At 48.2% G+C, this 26,436-nt stretch overlaps 1 protein-coding gene across 6 annotated transcripts in view; it reads right to left on the reverse strand.

Annotated features, from left to right (window-relative positions):
* The window catches only part of LOC144158284 (wnt inhibitory factor 1-like), a 141,539-nt gene that overhangs the window by 19,290 nt on the left and 95,813 nt on the right, over nucleotides 1–26,436 (reverse strand). For all 6 annotated transcript variants that reach the window (XM_077689079.1, XM_077689081.1, XM_077689082.1 and 3 more), the window contains exons 4-6: nucleotides 16,256–16,399; nucleotides 11,444–11,548; nucleotides 8,016–8,111 (exon numbers count right to left, since the gene is read on the reverse strand). In XM_077689079.1, coding sequence (XP_077545205.1) covers nucleotides 8,016–8,111; nucleotides 11,444–11,548; nucleotides 16,256–16,399 — 345 coding nt within the window. The remainder of the gene's footprint in view (nucleotides 1–8,015; nucleotides 8,112–11,443; nucleotides 11,549–16,255; nucleotides 16,400–26,436) is intronic.

Genomic DNA, 26,436 nt, shown 5'->3' on the forward strand with positions numbered 1-26,436 from the left:
TTTATAGCAGGAACCATTGGAAACTACGTCAAGAAGGAAAGTTTTTAAAAGCGGTGCGCCAGCGCTGCAATGACTTGCTAGATGAAAACACTGTATCGGCGGTACAGCGACGGCGCTCACCAAACTCGCCGCGGCAAACGCAATGACGGATGCTAGGGAGTTCAAGTTATCAGGCCGAATTAGTTACACGTCTAGAGACCACTGTGAAGTAGTGCTTGTAACAGGATTCACGTGATTTGCGCGACACAAATTTTGGCGCATTTGGCGCAGGAGTTGGAGCACTCCCCCCTTTAGCTTGACAAGGCGGCACTCAGTGACCACGTTAAGCACTGGTGTCGGCAAAACTGCTGCAGTTAACCTCTGAGCCTGATGGTCAAAGCTTTCTTGGATTACGAGGAATCAGCTTTTCTGTAGCACACTGCGGAAATATAATGTGGCTATGCCTCTTTTTAGTAATTTTGAGTGGCTTGATTCAAACGGGAACAATGCCTTTTTACTTCTAGGGGAGTAAATCCAGCGAATAGCTTCTTTACTTCGTGTTTGCATCTTTTTTCGCTGCTTTTCCCGGCCTTCAACATGTACCAACTAGCCCCTCTGTTGTGGTGAAAGAAGAGGACCAGGCGTGGTTGTTGCGCAACCGTTTTTCACGACAGCTGTTCCTACGAGAGATGGGACAGGCATGCCTGCTCGACAGCTTTAATTTGGACGAAAATTTTATATACAACCCTTGTGCACAGAACACAACATATCTGAAGTTCGTTTTCAAAAAACAAAATCCGACCTCCCTGAAAAAATTAGAATCCAGTTCGGGCGTCAGTTGGGTTGGACGAGTCGCACGAAATTCGAAGCTTTTACAGTTGTAGAACACAAACTGTTGCAGCTACTGCCGCAGTTTTTTTCTTTCAGAAACTTTTCATAGTGTCAAATGAGTCCACATACCGTTTTTATTTTCACGTAAAACTCTTTTTAATAAAAACTTAGCATTTCCAAAAATTGCCAAATATCCGGCCTTGCTTCTGCGCATCTAGACAAAATAAGGTGTGGTATTCCATTAATATTACCAGAGTCCTTCAATGCTTTACTGGTCACGAAACTGCTCCGTAACTCAATGGGAGAGCTTCATATGCTGCGTTTGGCCACCGCGCGGTGGCGCCACCCTCTCACTGAGGTCACTCCTCGGGCGGCATTGCGCTGGCTCGAACGGCGGAGCCGCGACGAGTTGTGTTTGTTTTGTGCGGGAAAAAATGTAACGTGCATATCGCGCTCTTGTGATGCGACTTAAGTAGTGCGATGTCGAACATGAGTTGCGTCCCGGGGTGTCGTTCCTTGTACAACGATACCACAGAAAATGTTTCCTTATTGTTCTTTTGACCGAGCGACGGGCAGCTGTGTGACAAATGGAGGGGCGCCATTCCAAGGCAAGCAACCGGAGATTTCAGCTTCGATTATAAGTGTGCGACAGTGTGTGGAAATGCACTGTGTGTGAGAATGAAAAAAGCAATGTACCCTTTTGAGAGCATTGTGGACCTAGAATTGTACAAGGCTAACTTAGCCGGATTTGTGTCATATCAGTCAGGTTGTAGCGGTGCTTCATTGCCTGTTTGCAAACTTGTACATTACATTGCGCTCAGGCTCGCGTGTAAAAAAGCTTTGGGACGTCCTTGTGGTTTTACTTTTCATATTTCCGCGAATTATCCCCGAGGGTTCCTTTTGTTTGTTTTGTAACCGCGCGTGGCCGATTCCGGTTTCTTATCTGCAGTTTCAACCAGAGCGCCCGTTTGCTCTTTTTGTCGTACGTCCCATCGGGCAATATTGTTTGATATGGAAAGGGTGCCACCTTGTCGCTAACTTGATTTTTTGTTTCTCCGACAATGTACTCGATCCCATTTCCATGGATCTGAAATTAATAACGTTCCAAGAGTAATGCATGCATAGCAAACGCCGCGCAACTCACTTTATCGACGTTCATCTGTTCACGTCACACTGCGGACTGCTTCTTCGACGTTTGTGTTTCATTCTAGTCTTTTGTAGTGCAGGAGATCGCTAGTTCGCTGCGTTCAGAAAAGCTTTGCGTCGTTCTTGGCTACGTGGCAATATTCTGTTTCCTCCATGTGCTGCACATCGCAGCGCGAAAAAATAAATTTTTTGTACGCTGGACCACGCTCTTTTGTTTCCCTTCGTAACATTGAAATTTTTTGTTGCGTGTGATAAAATCATTTTCATTGTTCTTTTTTCGCTTTCTGTTTTTGCAAGGATTGCAAACCGTGCAAGCGGAAGGACACACGGTGCAACATATACAGGGTGTTTCAGTGAACACTTTCAAAAATTCCTGAAGGTATAGCTTTTCAAGAAAAATAGGAATTCTCTTAAGGAACAAGCTATCAGGTTCGGCGGACGTCAGCAGTTATGAGAAACATTCGAATTACATATATAGCTTTTCAAGAAAAATAGGAATTCTCTTAAGGAACAAGCTATCAGGTTCGGCGGACGTCAGCAGTTATGAGAAACATTCGAATTACATAGTTAATTAACTAAAACTCTGTAATGAACTTTTTAATTAGCGGAGTTTGGCGGTTATTGCCAGTGGCGAGTTTATAGCCACGGAGACGACGATAACGGACCAGTTTTTAAAGCAAAGAAAAAATGCACTCTGTAGAGCCCTGCAGCCCGCAAAAATCAAGTTTTTTTCCCCCATGAAACCGAAACGCAGCGCACATGGTGCGCCAGAAGTCTAGTGCAAACGCAACATCCGCCGATGACGTGTTGCAGTGACTGTGTCGCCCAATTCAAAAAGGCTCTGGTGATTCCCCACGCTAGGGAATCAGCTGATATCAACTCCATCGCCTCTTGTATTTTTTCAATGATCAACGCTCACCTTATACCACGGCTAGCGTTATCTTTTGTTTCGTTGGTAGGCGCAAGAAAGAGGCTAGCCATTGCCCACAACACGGTCGCCCGTTTCGGGAGTCCTAGTGGGCGTTGGCGACAGTTTTGCTTTTCTTTTTCTATTGTCTCAACCACATCTGACGCGGCTACCAGACGTGCAAGATGTGAAACGTCACCATCCGTTCCGTTTTTTTTTTTTTCGTTAGGTTTATTTGCTGTTCGTTTATAATCGCTGCGTGTTAGAAAGCGCATCAGACAAAGGAAAGGTTTGTTTGCTGGGCGAGGAGGGCTTTCGCGGCTGTGGCTGCTTGCTGAGGCTTCGTAGCTAGGGAAAATTGCACTTACATTTCGAATTGGCCGCCACATTCATTGGGTCTATTCGTTTCACCTGCACCGCGTGAACCAGTTCAGGCGGTGCCGCACTTCGCCGTTCGTTTCAGCGGTGCAGCTCGCGGCACCTGAACCGCGCCGTTCGATTCACCGGTGGTGCCGACGGGTGCAGGACGGGTTCATGGCTTTGCCTGTACTCCCTGCCGAGGAGGTGCAGAAGCAGACGAAAAATGTGCAGGTCTGGTTCCGCCGATGGCGGAACCCGCTTTGCACCGCTGTGAACTGGTTCAAGAGGTGCAGGCTGAATCGAATAGACCCATTGAAACACGTCACCAGCCGACGTTGCGTTCGCTCAAGACTTTTAGCGCTCCTTCAGCGCCGAGTTTCGTTTTTGAGCGGAAAACAACGGCAGGTTTCCTCATGCTACAGGGCTTTAAACACCGACTTTTTCGTTGTTTTAAAAACTGATATGAAATCGCCTTCTCTGGGGCCACAAAATCACCATTGACAACAACCACCAAACTCCACTAATTAAGAAGTTCATTAGTAGAGTTTAATTACCCACCTAACTAATGTGCACACCCTTGATACTATCTGGCGCCCGCCGCAGCTAGCAATCTCCTTCTGAAGAGGGTTTCTTTTTTTCTCGAAGAGCCCATTTTTAAGAATTTTTGAAAGTGTTCGCTGAAACACCCTGTATCTCTTCGTGTTTTGATCATTCGCGTTTCTGCAGCGTTTTTAGATGTTTTCAAGTATGTACACACTCATCGAAACGACAGTACTATTGGGCTATCTCTTTTAGCGTTCTGTGCATTGATTTGATTGTGGGGGTTTAACGCGCCGACGCAACGCAGGCGATGAGGCGCGCCGTAGTGGAGGGCTCCGGATTAATTTTGACCACCTGGGGATCTTTAACGTGCGCCGGAATCTCGTACACACGGGCGTTTTTGCTTTTCGCCTCCATCAGAAAAGCGGCCGCCGCGGCCGGGAATCGAACCCCCAACCTCGTGCTCAGCAGCGCAACGCCTTAGCCACTGAGCCACCGCGGCGGGTGTTCTGTGCATTCCAGAGCAATCAACGGATTCATTAAGCGTAGTCTGAACGACGCGTACTTGGTTTCTTTCAGTTTTTTTTTATTGTATTATCGATAGACCCGCAGCAGCCCGTGACTACACATCTACCGTATGTGTGGTATTTACAACTTTGCTTTAAGAAAAGAAGCAATATAGATTTAAAATCCGTAAACACGACGGCGCAGTGCTTGTTCCAGAGCACACAGAAGCCGTTGCCGTTCGCGGCCGAAGTTTACGGTAACTTACTTCGAAAAATAAAACCCCATTGAAGGCAGGTGATTAATACAATAACCGGACTATTCATCGCTAACTACTACGAAAAAAAAACGCAGTTAATCAGCGCGCAGACACCAACAGCAGCGAGCGTTTGCACGCCAAGAGCTGGCCAATACGCCGCACGCGCGGCGGCTGGATGACCTTCGTGCGGAGGTGGCGCCTGTAGCGGCGCGCGCGGTCCCTATATGAACCGAGAGCCGAAGTTTCGTGACCAGTAAAGCATTGAAGGACTCTGATATTACTTATCCATCATTTCCCATTGTTCATGTTTAAGTAGAAAAATGTTTCAATATGAAAAGTTGCAGGTAAGTCATGCATATTTGTCTAGCTTGAAAACCAATGTAAAATAAAGGTCCCATCCCATTTTTTTCAAACTTTCACAAATTGAAGCCAAAGTTGTTCTCTATCAAAGACTTGAAAAACATGTTCCACTATTTTTACAATTTTGTAGCTACAGAGAACTAAATATGTCGTTGTAGCTGATGTACTAGGATGGTCTGCAGCAAATTTCTGACAGCAACGTAAGGCTAGAAATGGCCACAGACAGCGATGGTGTCACCCGGCCTTCATGACTGAAACTTGTCACTGCTTTAATGAAAGCTTGCCCTGCCCGCATATTTCCTGTGCAAGTTCTCCAACAGTGTGATGTAAGCCTATTGTACCAAAAACCCTCTTGTAATCTATCAATGCCATGTGAAGATTACCGTATTTCCCGGTGTATAAGTCGCGGTTTTTATCTGAAATTTTTGTTGGTGCGTCTTAGCCACTGGTGTGACTTATGTATGGGATAAATCCGGTACGTGGCGGCCGCGCATGGTCCGCGCTCAAAAAGGTGCCTGCGTGCTGCGTGATGTCAGCGCACGTTAAGAGACACAGCTCTATGGTCTAAATGAATGAATTATTTCTCAGCGAGTCAGAAGAAGGCTTTGATGGCATTGCCTAAACGCCGTCTGTAAGTACATGCCATCTGTGTGTATCAATAAACCATTTTTGAGGAGTTGATTCTGTCTAGCACTGCTTACCGGGGGATACGTTCAGAAGCGGCGGGCGCTGGAACCATGTACTGTCGCCGCACTTTTTAACTAACTGGTCCTCTACGAGTTTACCTGATTAACGAGAGCGTTTTGTACACCGGTGCGTCCTATACACCGGTGCGACTTATATACATTTTTTCCCCCGGAAAAACTGTCGTTTTGAGAGGGGTGCGACTTATACAAAAGTGTATAGACCGGAAAATCCGGTATGCTTAGCTGATTCTTCCATTTCCAGGGTTACAGCACGAAGTAGCCTTACCTAAATCCAGCCTGTCCCCTGAGTTGTTGAAAATATAGAAGACAAAATACGTTTGGTTCATTCGAAAGGTTGCCCCGTAATAAAACCCATACTGCCCTTATCGCAAACTAAGTTGTGTTATGAGGCTGGCAGCTTACTTTCTCTCACCAGAATTATGACACATTACAGCATGCTTTGAGAGATCGGCTGAGGCTCAGCGAATCAAACGAAACTTAAGCAGGGATCATAAGCTTGCAATACGAGCTGTTTACGCCTGAATTTAAGCGTATACTCTGATTTTGTGGCAATGCTTACAGCAAGGTCTCACCAGCCACTAGCATGCGCAGCAACTTTTTAATGACTGCAGCTAGTACGATATATTTCCTGCCTTCACAGCATGTTGAGGAACCTGCATTTTTTCATGAAAATGTAAGGCAAATTATTGTTTCTCTGCCTTGTCACCTTGGCTTTATCTTATATTGTTATGTGCACCCCTTTATGATCACGAACACGCACATGCACACTCAGAGTTCGTAAGCTTTAACTTCCTAAGTTTTTTTTTGTACCTGTGTTTCAGAACGTCCACACACATTAAAGTGAAGATTTTCGTGTTCATTCACAGCAAATTTTTACAATTTGTACTCGAAAATGCTCAATTACGTTCTCAGTCAGTTTTTAGTAGTCTTATTCTATTCACCATGCCAAATGTGGTATTCACGCAACCCTATCAGGCACATTTGAGGCAAAACAGAAGAACTGTATTTTCCGGTGTATAAGTCGCGTTTTTTTTTTTTCTGAAATTTTCGTTGGTGCGTCTTATCCACTGGTGCAACTTATGTATGGAATAAATTTGGTACGTGGTGGCCACACGTGGTCCACACTTGAAAAGGCGCCTGTGTGCTGCATGCTGTCAGTGCACATTAAAAGACAGCTCTATGGTCTAAATGAATGAATTATTTGTTAGCGAGTCGGAGGAAGAAGGCTTCAATGGTTTTGCCTAAACGCCGTCTGTAAGTACATGCCATCTGTGAGTACTGATAAACCATTTTCGAGAAGTTAGTTCGGTCTAGATTTTGGACGGTAGATGCACGTGCCTAGAACTGCTTACTGGGGTATGCGTTCAGAGGCGGTGGCCGCCGCAACCACGTACTTTCGCTGAACTTTCTAACGAACTGATCCTCTATGAGCTTACCTGATTAACAAGTGCGGTTTGTACACTGGTGAGTCTTATACACCAGTGCGACTTATATACGTTTTTTTTTTTTTTTTAAAACTGCCATTTTGAGGGGGGTGCGACTTATACAAAAGTGTGACTTATAGATAGGAAAATACGGTAAATAACCGAGAATACCAGCATTATTTTAATTGAGAATACACATAGGATTGGGTTCCACGTAAAAAAAAAAATGCATTAAAAACGGTGGCGACGAGAGGCGAAATAATTAAAGGCCAGAACCAAAGCAAAAGAGCTCGACTTGCTCCACGTGCAGAAGAAACAAAATGTCCCTACAGGTTGCGTGAAAATGCAGAAAAGTGACCTTGAATTGAGCCTAGAAGTTAAGAGTGACCTTGAAGTTAAGAGAGATGAGAATTCACAAAGCGGAGGGGGGGAGAAAATGATACACAAGGGCAGGAATTGGTGAGAGAGTTCGGGCCACGCACCGGCGAGCGAGCACGGCAATTTCACAACGCCTGATTTTGTTGTCGAGCTTCACGAGTAGGGCACGCACATCGCGACCACCGTCTTAGAGTTCACGTAGTGTTCATACAGGCATAGAGTTCATATACATGGAAATTGAAGGGGAAAATCGCGCATGTGGCCTTGCAGGGAATTAAGGGTGTCTCGGGTTATGAGCTGCTTTGTAAAAGCTTGCGCAAATTCAGGGGAAACAATGATATGTAACATTACACATTGATTCTACATTCGATACGCATGCCTCCCAAATGAGACCCCTTTCAGCTTCCCGGTTGGGACCAGTTAGTTCCCAACTGGGACCAGTTGATCCCAGTTCAAACCACTTGAAAGATTTTCACTACAGCTCCTTTGTAGCCACCATAGGAGGAGCGAGAGGACAGTCGTGTTTTGACAACACTGGCACCAAGGCAAGCGGCCAAGGTCTATTTTGTGAGCTTCGTGACGTTTGTGCAACTTCACCATGAAGAGAGAATGGCACTCACCTCCCTCGCAGTGCGGTCCCTGGTATCCGACGGCGCAGTCACACACGCCCGGAGTCACGCAGGTGCCACCGTTCATGCACTGGGGATAGCACAGCGCTGATGGCCAACACGACCACAAATCAGTAAGGAATGGTTCCACCGAAAAAGAGAAATGCTTAGAGTGGCACGCATAACATGACTGCACAAAACGAGCTCAACTCGCTAACACACGGGACAGAATTAAGTACGAAAGCCGAGCAAAGTATGCGCTGCACTGTCGTAAGTACCCAGACAACACACAATGTCCTCAGGACGTCCTCAAAAGGTCCAAACGTCCTCACTGCTTTTGCGATGTCCTCAGGACATCCTCAGTACGTTTATTTGAGGACTTTCTCAGGATGTGCTAATTATGGTCTCTAGAAGACAATGGGAACGCTCGCTAATATAGTTTTCACGCGCAAGTACTTCACACAGATAGTGCATGATTAGCATTCTCGTCCGCATTGTTGTAATACAGGTAACAAAATCATGCTTCTAATTTGCTAGCTGGGTACATTTTCAACATTCAGAAGAATATATACTGTCACGCGCCTTCAAGTGCCGTCACTCGGTGGGTTTATGTGGCATTGCATTGTTCACAAACAGTATCAGGCTTTCCAGTGCTGTGCATACACGAGGCACTTGCGTCTTTACAAGAAGCACTGACTGAAGTTGCCAATAAAGTGGTTACAAATACAGTAAAAGCTCGTTAATTCAAACTCGCAGGGGACCACAAAATTGTTCGGATTAAGCGGAGTTCAAATAATGAATGGAAATCGCTCCACACTGCATGGGCAGAGCACAAATGAGCCACCTCTGGGCTCGTTATCGTGAATTAGGCGGTACTACATGTTTGTGCAGGTGATTTCGTAAATAATGTTTTGTAAATAATAATGGCACGTGCAGGAGCACTAACGCCTGTGGCGCGGCGCCCTCTGTAAAAGCAGAATAACCTGTTGCACGAGCGTAGCGTTGTTTTTCTGTTTCGTTCTTTTGCACCTCTAGTAAATTTGGTTTGGTTTGGATTTGCAACACATTGCAATCACTCTGGGCCGAATTCTTCTGCGAGGAGCGATGGAAACCAGACGATCATAGTTCGAATTAACCGTTCTGGATACCGGCGCGTTCGAATTATCTGGAGTTTTCCCTCATTGAAGTATACAGGGCTGTGCCGAGACAAGGGCGTGAGTTCGAATTAACCGGAAGTTCAAATTAACCGAGTTCGAATTAACAAGCTAGATTTTACTGTATTGCTTGTCTCGACCACTGTACACCATTGTACAGAACGTGAGCACAGGTTTCTTGTCAAACTTACTTACAATTGGTTATTTGGCACAAATGAATAAAATGCGGTTAAAGTCATGCCTCGGTCGTCCGATTTCAGGGTACTGCACACTGAACTACGGGCGTTGGTTCATACAGCAAAACCAAAAGATACATTATACGAGTACACTTACACACCTATAGTTTATCTAAAGTTACCACTGAGCAGACAATGCAAAATAATAAAATTTGTGGATGATGGTGGTGCGGATTCGTTCAAAGTGCACAAGCATGTCTCATTTGCACAATTAAAGGGACACCAGAGGCTCAATAACTTTTTGTGTTTACTGAAAGATCATACGTTTCCTAGCTATCTTGGCTTTTGTTCAACGACCAACGATGATTTGTTTGATGAGAAATAAATAAGTGGGGCTGGCATCCCTCTCTCCTGTATGCGTATTCACAATCCGTATTCCGCAGGGGTCCGCGCTTCCTTCGGGCACATCTGACAGCAGAAACGCACTTAAAACAGATAAAAAATCATTCTAAGACTCATTGGAGAAGCATCTACTGATGTTTTAAAAGCTGTTGAGCAAATCGTTAGTGTATGGTGTCAGCAGTTAAAAAAAATAAAATGCCGAGTGCACGTGAGCGCGTTCCTCTCGGTGGCCGCCCGGAAGTTAATAAAACCAAGAAAATGCAGAGCGCTCGTGTGTGTGGCTCAAGGCAACTGCCCAGCGTCCCCGGCGCGCGTCTGTCAAGACAAGCACTTGGGGAGATTGGCCAAGATTGACAAAAAAACTCTAGTGTTCGCTGTAATCGTGGCAACACTTGCTCGGAACGAGAAAGGCGCACCACGGCGCCTTTCTTGTTCCAAAACAAGAACAAGAACGGAACAAGAAAGACGCGTCATAGCGTACCCCCCTCCCAAGGTGATGTTCAGTGATTATCACTTCCAAAAAATGAGGGAAGCTCACACGTTTCGCAACAATGATGGAGTACAGGTCGTTACGGCAGCGAAGAAGAAGCAAATCGGCTGCAGTCGTGGACTTAAACCGTCGTGATGGTCGCGAAAGTTGCGTACAGCTTCGCTACCTTCAAGTCTTCGCGCTAGTGTCAGCTTCCTTCATTCTTTTTTTTTTTTCATTACTAGGCTTCACGATGATCACGTGGTGCTCCCTTCTAAACATTTTTTCCTCCATCCTAGCGCCAGCTGTTTACGCTCTAGGCAGCACTGGTGGCCCACTCCTACTTTGTGACGCGACGTCTATCTACGTCAAGAAAAATTGAAAGGGAAGCGGGGGAGAGATATGCCAGCTTTCTTTACGGATTTCTCAGGGAATAACGCATCGTTGCTCGTCGAACAAAAGCTGAGAGTGCTACGAAACGTACGATCATTCAGTTAAAACAAAATTTCATTCAGCCTTCAGTGTCCCTTTAAAGCCCTCATCCCAGCCTGACGTGTGCCTTCCGCTCTCTCACGACGGCTTGGCAGCCGGAGGACTTCGAGGTTCATAACAGCACCCAGGCAACGTTATTTGCAATAATGCCGCACGCGCGATGCAGTATAGATCGCTTGTGGAAGGTTGAATTCATTATAAGAGGAAACACAACCATACTAGGCGATGCACGCGAGCGAATAAAAAGGCCAGGCCAAGGCTGGTACGCTATGCATTAGAGGATATTTTAGACGGGCTCATTGCACACCAGGGGCGGTATTCTCATGTTTTGTCCGCTTTGTGTCTGTTTCAAAGGTGTTCGTTTTGAGCAACGTTGGTTTTGAGCAAGCCCTGACTGGCTAAAAGCGAACACCCGGATGTGACGTCATGCAAACACGGCGGAGCTACGAGCCGCGGCTTCTCGCAGCAGACGATTTTTGGTCGCCTTGTTGCTGGTTCGCTGGTGGAACAATAATCCCATTACGGATAGTTTAAAATAGGTTTAGTTGTTTAAAATGTGTTTACAACAACAAGTGGCCCAAAAGTCAACCCAAAGCTCGCCTACAATCGGAAGTACGTCACAATAAAACGGACGCAAAACGGACGTTTTCAAAACGGGCAAACATGAGAATACCGCCCCAGACGGTTTCTCTGATTTAGGCCTATGTTCAAGTACTCAGCCCAAGAACGGGGAAGCAGCATACTTGCCTGTGCGGCAATAACGTCCCATATATCGCTTGGGGCACTCGCAGATTTTGTTGGCGTTGCAGCGACCCCCGTTGGCGCACCTGCGGTCGCATTCCGGGTCAGGGCCTGCACAACACACGAATTCCCGCGCTTCACACGCGGCCACTTCAGACATTGCTGGTTCTCTCATCCTTTTTCAATTTTGGAAGACAAAGTGAAAAACAGCCGCAACCAGATTTTTTTTTTTTTTTTTTTTTCAGGAGGTTGCACGTCTCAAAGAAAATCAGGAGCGTTTCGCTGGGCACAACTTGAAACACGAATGGCTCCAGCGCAACCGAAGACGTCTGTTTTAATATTCTGCCACGCAGCGATTACCTCCTGATGCTGAATTTCAAGATAGGGCAACAAGGTAAGGAGGCCATGGCGCGCAGGAAAAAATCTGACAGGTAGCCTCCAACTTCTAATATAAACAAAACGAAGCGCTGAATTAAGAAGCGCCGACTGCCTTCATTAAAAAAAACATGGCCGTGAATCTGTTTCTCCTCATCATCATCACCACCAGCCTATCTACGCCCAGTGCAGGGCAAAGGCCTCTCCTATTAATCTCCAATTATCCCGGTCCTGAGCTAACTGCGACCAATTTATCGCCGCAAACATCTTGATCTCATCTGCCCATCAAACTTTATGCCGCCCCCTGCCACGCTTGCCTTCTCTAGGGATCCAATCTGTCACCCTTAATGACCAACGGTTTTCTTGGCTTCGCATTACATGCCCTGCCCATTTCTTCTTAATTTTTACTAATACGTCCTTAACACGCGTTTGTTCCCTGACCCACTCCGCTCTCTTCTTGTCCCTTAATGTTACACCTATCACCTCCCGTTCCATCGCTCGCCTAATCGTTCTCAATTTAAGTTGAACCCTCTTAGTGAGCCTCCAAGTTTCTGCCCCGTAGGTGAGTACCGGTAAGATGCAGCTGTCACACACTTTCTTCTTCGGGGACAATGGTAGGCTGCCACTCACTATCCGAGAATGCCTGTCGAATGCACTCCACCCTGTTCTTGTCCTTCGAATTATCTCTGCCTCATGGTTGGGATCCGGGGTCACAACTTGGTATAAGTAGATATATACGCTTACCACTTCCACTGCCTCGCCACCTATCTCAAACGCTGTGCTTTCTCGAGGTTATTGATTATTACTTTAGTTTTCTGCATATTAATTTTCAGGCTCACGGTTCTACTCTGTTTGTCCAGTGCGGTAAGCATGCTTTGCTTGCCGTTCACGGCATCTGTTCACGTCGCTGCAAATGACTTCAAAAGGAAGGAATGGTAAATTTCTTTCTTTGATCTTTCAAAAATCACATCCTCTTCCGTTCCGCACCTCCTACAGCATAGACGTGCGCACAGGGGGGTCAGGGGGGGGGGGGGGGGGGGCGGCCGCCCTCCTAATCATCTGAAGGGGTGCGCCAAATTGTCCCGTATTTTGCCAATGTAACACATTAAAGTAAAAATTTCTGCTCAGAAATATTTTATGTGTTGCAATTCCATCGCATTGAAATAAAAATTTTATAACCATCCCTCTTTGCACTGCATTCGGACCGCTAGACCTTCAGTGGGAAGAGGTCGGGAGTTGCTAGAAGGGGGAGGGGGGGGGGGGGGGGGCGCAGCAGTAAGACTTTGCCCCCCCCCCCCCCCCCCTAATAAAGAACTCTGCGCACGCCTATGCCCTACAGTAAGCACGAAGATTTGCCAAAGGCAATTGATGTGATTGATTGCGGGGTTTAACGCGCTGACGCTTCACAGGCGATAAGGCGCACAGTAGTGGAGGGCTCCGGATTAATTTTGACCACCTGGGGATCTCCAACGTGCACCGAAATCTCGAACACACGGGTGTTTTTGCTTTTCGCCTCCATCAGTAAAGTGGCCGCTGCCGCCGGGAATCGAATCCGCGTCTTCGTGTTCAGCAGCGACGCCTTATAACCACTGAATCACCGCGGCGTTTTATTTTTATAATTCTTTTGCGTTTTAATGCACGCGTGCCACCTACTAGAACCTTTAGTTACTACTGAAATTGGAGGAGGAGGAGGAGGAGGAGGAGGAGGAGGAGGAGGAGGATAAGCATCTTTTTTGTTGGCAAAATTTGCATGGATTCTTCAGGAGCTGAAGTCTTCAGTCCGGGACCTTATATGCCTTGCCAGCCCGCTCCACCAGCCGAAGCTGGTCGGACAGGCATGAGCTGGATAGGGGCGCCTCCAGAGCTCGGGAGAGCTCGGGAGAGCTCCAGAGCTCGGGAGGGGCACTGACACAAAATTTTGAAGGCGAGATAACTTCGGAGATAGATTGGTGTGAACACATATACATCATCTGCAAATATCAGCGGCGAATACAGCCTAGAACATATTTAAAATCAATTTTAAAGTGTGCGAAACTCAACCGAGCAGCCAGCAGAGGTTCACGCGCAATCGACATCCCGAGGATATTGTGTAAATAAACAACATCCAAACACGTCACGAGTTTGTGTTTGCCGCTTCCGCACTGCCGGGGTTTTTCGCCGGCTCGCCTGGCTCGCCGCTCCAATCGGGCGGAGCTTCTGCACTCGACGGCGGGGACGCCGTGATTTCGTCAGCTCATTGGGAAGCTGGCCGCGACCAAAGTTCTACAGCGATTCCAGGCACTCTGTTTCTATTACTTTTTATTACCATGGATGCGAAAACGCGCCGGTGGCACGAAAAGCCCATTGAGCTAGCCGCACGGTCGCTGTGCAGGCGGCGGCCACGGCCGCGAAGTGTCCCAGGCCGGCGCAGGTCGCTCGAGTGATAGCTTGTTACCGCTGCACGAAATTGTCCCCAAGTCCCGACCATGGTGGCTTACATGAGAAAGGAGTTAATGATGCGATGGCGGGTTGCATTAAAAATTGCCATCTGCACCGCTTACGAGAGCGGTACTCGAATATCCGCCGCAGTGCTAAGCCGAACACATCTGTAGGCGGACCTGTAGGCAGACCGGCCGGCTGCTCCCAGCGCGCGTCTTGGGCCACCCACCGTCTCGAGCGTCGCGCGTCGTTCTTTAATCGCGGTAGCATATGCACTCGCAGCGCCTGCGTCACATCCACGGTCGCTTTTTAATTAAGCGCCTCACGAGATCAGTACGTGGGGGCATTCTCAGAAACTGCCGTCGATGCGGATTCGACAGTGCTACGGCGGCTCTGCTCTGTGATATCCCTCCGACGGTGACGTGGTCAGCTTTGTTCACACAAAATCCATCGTTTCGCGGCACCCGCTGAAACCGAAACTGCGATTGGCAGCATTGAAAATTTCTCTAATTAAACAACCGTCGCACGCTGAAGCAAATGAGGTTTCTACAGGTTATAAGTAGAGCTAGCTACTTAACACACACAAAAAAAAAAAAACAAGACGCAAAATTTTTGTGCAGTGCCCTTTTAAGGATTCGGCTTGGGGAGAGAGTGGGAGGGGCATCCACCAACCATGTTGAAAAGAGTGCAGTCTGCTCCGCACAACTTGTTCGGAGTAGTGGTAGACCCTTTTTGGGTGGGGAAGGTGTTCGTTTGCAAGGCACGTACGGTACGTAGTGGTCTGCCTGCTCGACAGAAATACGGCCACACGGCCCAGGCTCGTCACGTCCTCTCTGTATTTTTGGGTCAAAATGTTGTTTTCAATGCGTAATTTACCCAGGAAGACGCGACGGCTCCGCCGCTCTCATCGACCTACCGTACCCCTGCCCGTACTGCAATGACTCCAAAGTGAAGCAGGACATTCGACACCTCCTGTGGGACTGTGGGGGCCTCCGTGAACTCCGAGCCCAACAGGTGCTATCATACGAAGACTGGACGAAGCCCATGAATCCTAGTCATGCCAAGGAGAGATTGCTTCCCCTGTGGGAGTTCGCAAAAGAGTCACGGGTATATCCCGAAGAATTCAGGGCTTAGAGGATCCCTGCACCCCTTTCCACACAACCTCATCCACTTTCTGGGGCCACGTTGGCCACCCCTTTTCTTAATAAAGATTTCTGCATACATACATTTTCTACCACCGAAATGAAGCAGCCATGCATATTTAATTAAAGCAGCAGTGAAAATACCACTTATATATTGATGTTTTGCCTCAAATACGGTATACCTAATAGTTCCTTTTACCTTAGCAATTTGACAAGGATGGAGATTTATTAGCGCGTATATGTTTTGCCTATAAAAACCTCCTTTTCAAGTATCTTTTTAACTTCCGGCCAGAAGGCTGAATCGAGGGACAGGAAGACTGACGGAAAGGTCCTTAAAGGTCTACAAGCATAGTTTAAAATCATTTGGGCGTAGAAGACCGGTAACGTGATCGGAGCGAAATGAGAAAATGATTCAGTCCTGGGGCGTTATTCTCGTGTTTTGTCCGTTTTGAGAATGTCCGTTTTGCGTCCGTTTTATTGTGACGTACTTCCAGTTGTAGGTGGGCTTTGGATGGACTTTTTCGCAACTGTTCTTGCAAACACATTTTAAATGACTAAACCTATTTTAAACTATCTTTTATGCGTTTATTGTTCCGCCAGCGAACCAACAAGGCGACGAAAAATCATCGTCTGCTCCGAGAAGGCGCCGCTCATAGCTCTGTCGTGCTTGCATGGCGTCACATCCGGGTGTTCGCTTTTAGCCAATCAGGGCTTTACTCAAAACGGACACTTTTAAAACAGACACAAAAGGGGCAAAACACGAGAATACCGCCTCTGGTCGCTAGCTGGAAATTTCCGTGAGGCCCTCTTCTTTGACCAATTAATGGGGAGGGGGGGGGGGGGCACACGCAGCAGCAGCAGCAGCCAATCGGCGCGCACTCACGGTTGTCCGTGCACTGCTTCTGCAGCCGCAGCCGCAGCGGCGTGCCGCTCAGGTGGCGACCCCTCTCGTTCCGGATGCGCAGTCCAATCCCGAAGGACGCCGTGCCGGTCACGTTTCCCAGGCAGGGAAGGAACACCTGGAACACTGCGGCGGGCCCCGTCTGCTGCAGTGCTAATTACACTCAACAGGGCGTCCTGGCTGTTTTCACAAAGACTTTCACAAAAGCCCAATCTGGATTACAACCACTTTCCCTTCGACGCCGCATAGCCACTCTTTCCCTGTTTCACAAGCTGTTTCATTCGCCCCTCAACCATCCTCCATACGTCATCCCCCCGACGTACATTTCGCACCGCACCAGCCACCCCCTCCAAGTTTCCCGTTACCGCACTAGGACTGCTACCTTCTCCGCGTCCTTCTTTCCGCGTGCTGTGAAGGACTGGAACGACCTCCCAAACCACGTCGTCAAAATCACCTGCCCTTCAACTTTCACTAAAAATGTAAGTACTCATCTCTGCCAGTAAGTCCTTATGGCAATGTATATATCCACCCCTATGTAACAATGTTTTATACCTTGTATACGCCCCTTGTGTAGCAAAAGTTTGTTATATCCTGTATACCAACCCCTTATGTGGCAAATGTTTTTTTTTTGATACTCTGTATATCCACCCCTTATGTAATACCCCCTTGTGGGGTCTTTAAGGAAATAAAACATGATGATGATGATGATGATGACTTCTCTTAACAAGAGGCCCTAGAACCACTGGAAACTGCAACAACCGACAAAGATGCCCAAAGCGGCAAAGCCACTCCCTCGAGCCCGAAGGTGAAATTTTGAACTTGATTGTCAGCTTGCCAAATTCACAGGAGTTCACGTGCGAGCTTAGTCATCGTAATTTACTGAGAAGTAGTAAACAACACACATTGGCACAAGAGGTTTAACAACGTAAGTAGCTGGTGCTGACTGTTCACGAGGTGAAATTTTCTTTAAAATTCAAGCTGAAAAAGACGCTTTTATGATTTAGGTTTGCATTTTGTTCTGCAATCGGCAAGTACGTTTCTCGGTTACCTGAAAATTGGGTTCTCCGTTTTGTGTCACGACCCTTCAATCACATCCAAGTTTAGAGTAACATAATGATAGCGTAAAATTGGCATTTTGACCTGGTCGGCAAGGGGACAATAATGACAACATTAAACCCCCTGTGCAAATGGAAAGAGAATTTCTAGCAAGAAATCAATTTCCAGCTTCATTTATGACAAGAGATAGATTCTAGCTGGAATCGACAGCTTATAACTAGAAAAATGCTCAGTCTAGCTAGACACGATTATTTCCAGCTTGCGGGTTTTTTTTTTCCTTCCAGCTGCACTGACAAATGCTAGCTGGAACAAAATCTCAATCCAGCTAGAAATGAGCTAGAAACTGAACTTCTGGCTACAAATTCTGCCTATTTCTAGCTAGAAGAAATGTCTGGTTCGATAATCCAGCTAGAAAAATTACATATTTTCACCTGGGATGGAAATACGGAATTGCACTGAAGTAGCAAAACAATAGAAGTAATCCCTTTCATGCATAGAAAGAAAACGGGAAAATATACTCGCACAACCAGTCATTGCGCTTCGCAGCGTCGTACGACGACAATGTTTCAAGGACCACCAAATTTGACCCTGTATTGGCCAAAAATAGCCACAGAAAGGCTGCACAACGGTCAGGGCAGCCCACTTTTCAGCTGTGACATTTAATGCACAGCTGAAATTCATCCATTCATTATAAATGCGGGCAGCTCCAGTTCTGAGGACCGAAAATCCGAAGTTTTTACTTAATATGGGCCGAAACGCTCAATCACAAGTTTGAATCAGGCTGTGTGCCATTTTTGGCGATGAGGAAACCTACTGGCCTCGGCGGCCGGGTGGTCAGGCGCGGCCGACCAAACAAGCAAACATTCCTCCTCCCAAGAGAAGCAAAAAAAAATAATAAAAGAAATAAATCGTGGTGTGACTTTTGTGGAGAAGCCCAAAACAGGCGGCGGTTCCATAAATGCTCGCTCTGTAGATAGATGTTAGATAATTATACCACAAAAAAAAAAAAACTGACTTGTATTATTAGGAAGTAAATCATACACACTAAATCATTTGTATCGCGAAAATATTTGCGGCTATATCAACAAAACAACTTGTTTATATCGCCGCCTCCTAGGTAGTCTGTTCAATGCAGTTTGGCAGCAACGTATCGGGCGAGTGCGTGACACATGCGCTTTACTTGCTGACTCCCAAACGTATGCATCGCTTCATGCCTCAAACGCAGTCATTGTCGCATATATGTGTTCGACTTGTATGGAAAATCCCCAGCCTCCACTTCGGCCGGCCCATGCATGTTGACACGCTGCATTTCTTTGCTGTTAGTTGAAAGTATTTGCAGCGACACCTCAAAAATTGAGGTGAAAATGCACCAAGTTCGGGGTTCCGCTCAACACGGGATTCCTCATTCTGTTTCGGTAGCGCGACTTCACGGCGTTCCTGTGCGAGAACCGGCACTCGATGTGGGCGTTGCTGATGCGCACAGCCAACAAGCAGCGAAACAGCTTCCACCGATTGTGTCCGTGAAATGCCACACTTTTACCGAGAATGTTTCCCGAGGTTCTGACGAGGCACGTGCTAGGCAACGTCGCGAGTTCTACAACAACATTTTCGCGGAATGATGATGATGATGAATAAACTTTCATCGAAACCCAATCCGACTGGGGGGGACTCCTTAGTCGAGGAGTCCCTGGCTCTGGCTGGCCATCCGGGCCCGTCTCACCAGGTTAAAGGGGCACTGACACAAAAATTTTGCATCTTGTTTTTTTTTTTTTGCGATAAGTAGCTATGGACCTACTTATAACCTGTAGAAACCTCATTTGCTTCAGCGTGCGACGGTTGTTTAATTAGAGGCATTTTCAATGCGGCCAGTCTTTCGGTTTCAGAGAGTGCCGCGAAACGATGGATTTTGTGGATTTTGTGTGAACAAAGCTGACAACGTGACCGTCGGAGGGATATCACAGAGCAGAGCCGCCGTAGCACTGTCGAATCCGCATCGACGGCAGTTTCTGCAAATGCCCCCACGTACTGATCTCGTGAGGCGCTTAATTAAAAAGCGACCGTGGATGTGACGCAGGCGCTGCGAGTGCAAATGCTACCGCGGCTAAAGAACGACGCGCGACGCTCGAGACGGTGGGTGGCAAGACGCGCGCTGGGAGCAGCCGGCCGGTCTGCCTACAGATGTGTTCGGCTAAGCACTGCGGCGGATATTCGAGTGCCGCTCTCGTAAGCGGTGCAGATGACAATTTTTAATGCAACCCGCCATCGCATCATTAACTCCTTTCTCATGTAAGCCACCATGGTCGGGACTTGGGGACAATTTCGTGCATCGGTAACAAGCTATCACTCGAGCTACCTGCGCCGGCCTGGGCCACTTCGCGGCCGTGGCCGCCGCCTGCACAGCGACCGTGCGGCTAGCTCAGTGGGCTTTTCGTGCCTCCGGCGCGTTTTCGCACCCATTGGTAATAAAAAAGTAATAGAAACAGAGTGCCTGGAATCGCTGTAGAACTTTGGTCGCGGCCAGCTGCCCGATGAGCTGACGAAATCACGGCGCCTCCGCCGCCAACGATCGGGTCGTTCGTTCTCGAGAGCAGAAGCTCCGCCCTCCGGCCCTCCGATTGGAGCGGCGAGCCGGGCGAGCCGGCGAAAAACGCCGGCAGTGCGGAAGCGGCAAACACAAACTCGTGACGTTTTTGGATGTTGTTTATTTATAAAATATCTGCGGGATGTCGATTGCGCGTGGTCCTCTGCTGGCTGCTCGGTTGCGTTTCGCACACTTCAAAATTGATTTTAAATATGTTCTAGGCTGTATTCGCCGCTGATATTTTGCAGATGATGTATATGTGTTCCCACCAATCTATCTCCGAAGTTATATCGCCTTCAAAATTTTGTGTCAGTGCCCCTTTAAGCTGGGAGCCGGGTTCAGAGCTGGAAAGCTGCACCACCCACTCAAGCGGGATTCACACGACGGAGAAACCCTCTCTTTTTGGCCCGCGGGACCCGCTCACGTGACCAGTTTTAGGCTCCACTCCTCGGTGGGGATAGCCCGCGGTGGCTCCGCGAAAGAAAATGCCTCCGCATGTTTTCGCTCGACGGCGGTGGCCCTCGGCGGGGAATGGAACCTGTTCCTCGGCGCTGTCGTCTGCTAGTCACTCCGCGTAGCTCCGCACGTGTGGATGCGCCGCCAGGCCGGATAATCCGTCATTACTAAACAGCGCAACAAAAACACGGACTTTAGCTGAGGTATACAGGACGGCTAAAGGTACACAGCTAAAGTCCGTGTTTTTGTTGCGTTGTTTAGTAATGATGGATAACCAACTCGCCCAATACTGCACTTTGCGGATAATCCGGTCACGTGCTGTTGACGTCACATATCCGTCCGCCTCCGTGAAAGGGTTTCTCCGTCGTGTGAATCCCGCTTCAGAAGGGAAGGGGTGGGGATTGGGAGAGAGGCTGGGAGTGTGGAGGCATTCCCATTATGTGATAAGAAGTACACCTTTCCGGGCAATGCACTGTGGTGAGTGAGAGGTGGGGAAGATCAGATGCGACAGCGTATAGGTGACCGGTAAAAAGCGCAAAGGCTCATGGGTACATTGTTTTCTCCCGCGGAGAGCCGCCACTTCCGGTTCGGGAGTTCTCCTGGCCTCGCGTACGCCGTCGACTTTCACGCGCGTGTGTGCTGGTTGTTTATCTGTTTCCACCGGAAAAAAAAAAACGCTCATGCATCGGCAATTCGATAAATAATAACGATAGACCCTACTAGGGGTTTATCTGACAGGTAAGCACCCTGTGACAAATAAACAACACGCACACACGCGCCTGAAACCGCCGGCGTACGCAGGCGTACGGGAGGGCAGGACAGATCTCGAACCGGAAGGGGCGGTAGCAGACGACGTACCCGTGAGCCTTTGCGCTTTTTACCGGTCACGTATTGTGAGGGAAGGTCCGGGTCTGAAGTTGGCGGAGAGTGATTTCGTCAGCCTTTGCTAGAGAGGGGAGAGGTGGCCGGAAAGTGAGGCGACAGAGCTTGCAATATGTGAGAATGTCGTTGAAGGTGAGGAGGAGGTCAGTTTTCAGGGTGGGAGGAAGGGGCCGATCGGAGCAATGGCTTCGTGGAAAACGCCAAGAAGGCCCCATAAAAGCGACAAGCGACTAAAAGAATGTGCAAGCGACTCGGTGAAAAAAATTACGCCCACCTCCCCTTGCGGGAACCCTGGTGTGATGCGACGCTGAGGGGGGTTCAAGCGCAAGCGGAGAGCAACCGTCGACCGAAAGGCCGCCGGAGAGCGGCACACCGGTTATATGCGCAGCGCGCCCGAAGGAGAGGAGACCGCGGAGAGAGAGAGTGCCGCGGCTATGACACAACACAACCCAACACAATCCACTTAAATCTAATTCAATCCAATCCAATCCAAATCCAATCCAAGCCAATCGAATCCAATCCAATGCCCCTCGCGAGATAGTGTTCGCTATCGGATAGGAGAGGGGGAGAGTGGCTGCGGACAATAACGGACGCACGCGGACAACAACGGACGCACGCAGGAAGGACAGGGCCGCCGACAAGAGATGCTCTGAGCGTCGCATCTAAAAAAAAAACAAACCCTAAACCGCTTACAATAAGGGGAACCAGAAATCGCGCTTTACGACAAATCTGTTTAGTCGAAACGCCAAGCGAGCGCTCTTTCATTTTGCCTGTTCGCCTCGCTTCTGCGCCCAGTTGGAAATACGTTCAGGTTTGCATTGTAGGGTTGAAAATGGGCGAAAATGTGTTCATTACGGCAGCTTAGAGGAGACAGGACACGGAAATAGAAAACAACAGGGTTAAAGCTGCGTTTCAACTTACAAAAAGTTTCGTTAGAGCGCCATACGTCTGGCTAGTATATATACATACGACAAAAATAACCTCATGTGACGCTATAAGCCGGCATACAGTTACACAAAGCGACAGAGGAGCGTAACTGAGATGCGTAATCGCTGTACCCAGTAGGAAAAGGGAAGGCGCACTAACGCTCTCGCGACCACCAGCCAGCCGAACATGCCCCTGTGTAGTACCACTCGTACCATTGTACGTTAAAAATAAAATACAGTAATACCTCGTTAACTCAAAGTAGTAAAAACCGGGGAAAATTTCGAGATAAGCGGATTTTCTAGATAAGCAAAGTTGCGCGAATTGGCAGGAAATATGGAGTTCTTTGCAAAAAAGGCGCTACTATATATACTTATCAGCCCTTCAACAGCAGCTTTCAATCTTGCTTTTCATAAAGCTTTGCAAGAGAAAAAAAAACATACAAGAGACGTTCACCATCTGGGTTTTGTGGCACTGCGATTTTACTTAGCAGAAAAGAACTGCGTAATGCTCGTCTGCTTTGCGGCCGCACTCGTGCCTATCCTCTATAGAGGATAGGCCCGAGTGCGGCGCATCTGACGCATTGACGCATTGCGTCAATGCGTCAGATAGGCCGCTTGACGCATTGCGTCAAAGCTGCTTGACGCATTGCATGAGCCGATCTTCCTCCCCGCTGCACTCAACCTTATTTCGCAGCAAGCGCAGCAAATTCCCCGTTTCCCCGCTTCGGCAGATGTCGGCACATCTCGAGGAGGTTCGTCGTCATCGCCCCCGTCTTCGCCAACCCCTCCTATTGTGACTCTTTGAACGATTTCGGTGTCCGTAAGTTCTCCTGCCACAGGCACATATATACTGCTGTACCTCTGCGCATGCCTCTACCGTCAGATGACGCAGTGGCGTTGCTGGGTAAACATTCACCCGGGGTCCAGAAAATTTGTCACCCCCTCGCGTACGCAAACAAAACAATTAATAATAACAAATCTAGCAATATATATTGTTATTAATATTAATATTATTGCCTTCTATTCTTACCATATAAGGGGCATTCACACTCGAGACTGGAGCTACCAAAAGCGATTTGTGTCGCTATCGTCGCGCGACCACAGCGATTTGTCTGGACCAATTTTGTATCTTTCATTTAGATGCCAATGCACAAAAAACTTTACACAGATGCTGACTGCGTGGGCTTCGAAATGTCAATACAAGCATGCATAAACCACAGATGCTGACTGGGGTACGCGAACACCGGCTTTTGCGGTGAATTAGGCATCGATAAAAATCCTAACAGTAAGGAGCATACTGTGTCGCTCGTGAGCACGAAAACACCAGCCGAGAAAGAAGTGGCCAAGAGCTAGTTACGGCAGTACAGGACGTAATGCGGCAAACCAGAGCGCGCGGTGAAGAATGAAGGCTGATACGCGGCAGCGAGAGCGTACCACATCACACAGTCGATACCAAGCCAATGGATGCTTGCAAGAGCACTGCAGCTGAGAGAGTCTCAGGCCTCGGCAGGTAACGACACGATGACGCTAAGCTGGTCGCCAGAGGCATTCGGAAACCTTTGCAGCCCGCTGTGCAGAATGAATCGTGCAGACGTCACGCAAGCTGGGAGGAGGGTAGCCAGCAACGACAGGGCTGTTAAAACCCTTTCCAGGAACAGTTCCTTCGCCTCCGCTCACCCTGCCGCCTCAAGCCGCGCCTATCCTCGACTCCCGCGACATTCTCGGATGCAAGAGACGTAAGCTGAACAGGCCAAAGCTGCGGTCTCGTTACAGTCGTCTTCCAGTTTTCGACGTCGCATTACACATTGGAGGAGCACAAGTGGCACCCCCCTTCCTTTACCGAGGGGCTGGTACCCGGGGCCCAGCCACCCCCCCTGGCCCCCCCTTAGCGACGCCACTGACATGATGTGCCACAGGGTTGCTTGACGAAGTTAATATGCATCTAGGCTCAGACTTCACGTTCGGGGAAAACATGGGCTTTGTGATAGGCGCGGCTAAACGAGAAAGAAATCGAGGGACTTGGGCGCGGCAGCATCGCGCGAATCTTGTGAAACGGTCCTCGGCGGCGAAATTTCCGTTCCCCTCTCAGTCAAGATTTCGAGATATGCTCAGTTTGTCCCCAAACTACTTCTAAATAAAGGGCAACAAACACATGGAACGTATACGAAATGGTTCGGCGCTGCGGAAAATTTCTACTTAGCCGATTTTTCGAGATATCCGAGTTCGAGTTAATGAGGTATCATATACTCGGTTAGAAGTGGGCCGAAATCCTTCGAATACTGTCCTTCTTCCACGTGACCAAATGTTACATGGAGGGCAACCCGCCATATCTCATGTTACCTTTTTTCATGTCACCTGAGCCAGCAAGAAGCTAGACATACCCGCCGCGGTGGCTCAGTGGCTAAGGCGTTCCGCTGCTGAGCACGAGGTCGCGGGTTCGATTCCCGGCCGCGGCGGCCGCTTTTCTGATGGAGGCGAAAAGCAAAAACGCCCGTGTGTACGACATTTCGGCGCACGATAAAGATCCCCAGGTGGTCAAAATTAATCCGGAGCCCTCCACTACGGCGCGCCTCATCGCCTGCGTTGCGTTGGCGCCTTAAGCCCTACAATAAATCGATCAAGAGGCTAGACATGAGTGCGAACCTGCAATTACTGGCGATATTTCGGGCATTCTGACTCGAGTGGCTGAGCATGTCCTTTTGATTTACATCGTGCCCACCTGCTTGTACCTCTGAAGGCCCACAGTATGAAATTGATGGAATGAAATGCACAGATGTTCGACGCTTTTTCAGCAGCACCGCCTGCAGCAAACGACAGACGCAAAATATTTTCTTCCGAAAGAGAAGCCCCCCGCCCTCGGGAAATTATTGATTCGCTTGCACAATTCAATAAATAACGGCACACTAGAAAACTCACTTTTACGTGCCAGCAAAAAAAAAAAAGGCTCTAATCTGCGCTGTGCATGCGGTTGGAAAGCGAAGCTTTAAACGACACCCACAATGATGACCCAGGCGAACGCCACCTTAATTCTCACACCTGCTCTACAAAGAGTGAAACCAGAGATTCTGCCAGCCGTTACTCGGAATTCGCGGGGGCGGCGTCCGAACGCAGCAGCGTCGGCCACGGCCGGGCTAGAGCGGCGGACGCCTCCGACGTAGCACGGCCGTGCGTAGGCAGAAAGAAAACGGAGAGGAGCGTCTTTCGAAATGTGAGACAGCGGAACCTAGCCATCCTGATGTCCTATCTCTGGGCTGCGACACAAGCGTAGACAGCGAAACGATTCGGCATGTGAGCCTAGTGATTCCCATTTATACCGATTTAAACTAGTCAGTTTAGTAATTAGTTTGAGAATTGCGAGAAAGCTGAGGGAACTTTTATAATCGCTATTTATCAGGACTAGTTGCTCCTTCCGCCGTTTGTAATACCTCTTAAAACACAACCGAATAGGTATTCATCAATTTAGATAACGGAGTCCCATTCGTGGCAAGCAGTGCGCACAAGGTAGCGTTTCGCTAGCGGCCAGATGTCTGCATGTATGTGGTCTCTACATTTTGCTTTCCCGCCCTTCAAGCCAATCCCTAACGTGTATTTGCCGCATGACCACTTAATTACGTCGGGCCCGGGTTACGCAGGAGGTGCTGTAGAACAAGTTAACAAAGCCGTGCGAAGGAAGCGCGCAATGAACGCGAAGCTGCGCCGAAACAGAATATAGCAAAGCATTCGATGTGGCGTACCACAGAAAACTTATTATTACGTTCAGCAAAATTACTAACAACGACAAATATTAACGGTGACAAACGATGACAAATGATAGCTGACTATACTCGGGTGCAACTTAAGAACGGCAACGACGACGATGATGATGATTGCTATTGGTTTCCCTTTTGTAGCGGGGTAATGACATGCCATCTTACCAAAAAGGACTAATATATTCCTATGCTTTATACTCTTGGTTTAATACTAGCGCTGCTTAGGGCAGGCACAAAAAGCTTATTAGGCACAAAATACTTTTTTTTTCCCTGTTACAGGTGGTGACTGTCCTAGGCAATATTCCCCTCTCTGATTTTCGTCCACCAGCATTCTAATCTCCTTTTCGTCGCCTCGACAGCCTTTAAGTTAACTTCCTCTGTGCTAACCTTAAATCCTATGGCTTCTGGAAGCCGAATATTTCCCTCATGGAGATTTGGAAGGATACCCTCACATTATGTGCCGCATAGTTTCTGTTTCTTTGACGCAGACCACGCATGCCCCCACAAAGCTCT

The sequence above is a fragment of the Haemaphysalis longicornis genome, unplaced genomic scaffold (genome assembly GCF_048455015.1).
Source record: "Haemaphysalis longicornis isolate Haplotype H1 unplaced genomic scaffold, Haemaphysalis longicornis Haplotype H1 scaffold_10, whole genome shotgun sequence".
NCBI classification, from domain to species: Eukaryota; Metazoa; Arthropoda; class Arachnida; order Ixodida; family Ixodidae; genus Haemaphysalis; species Haemaphysalis longicornis.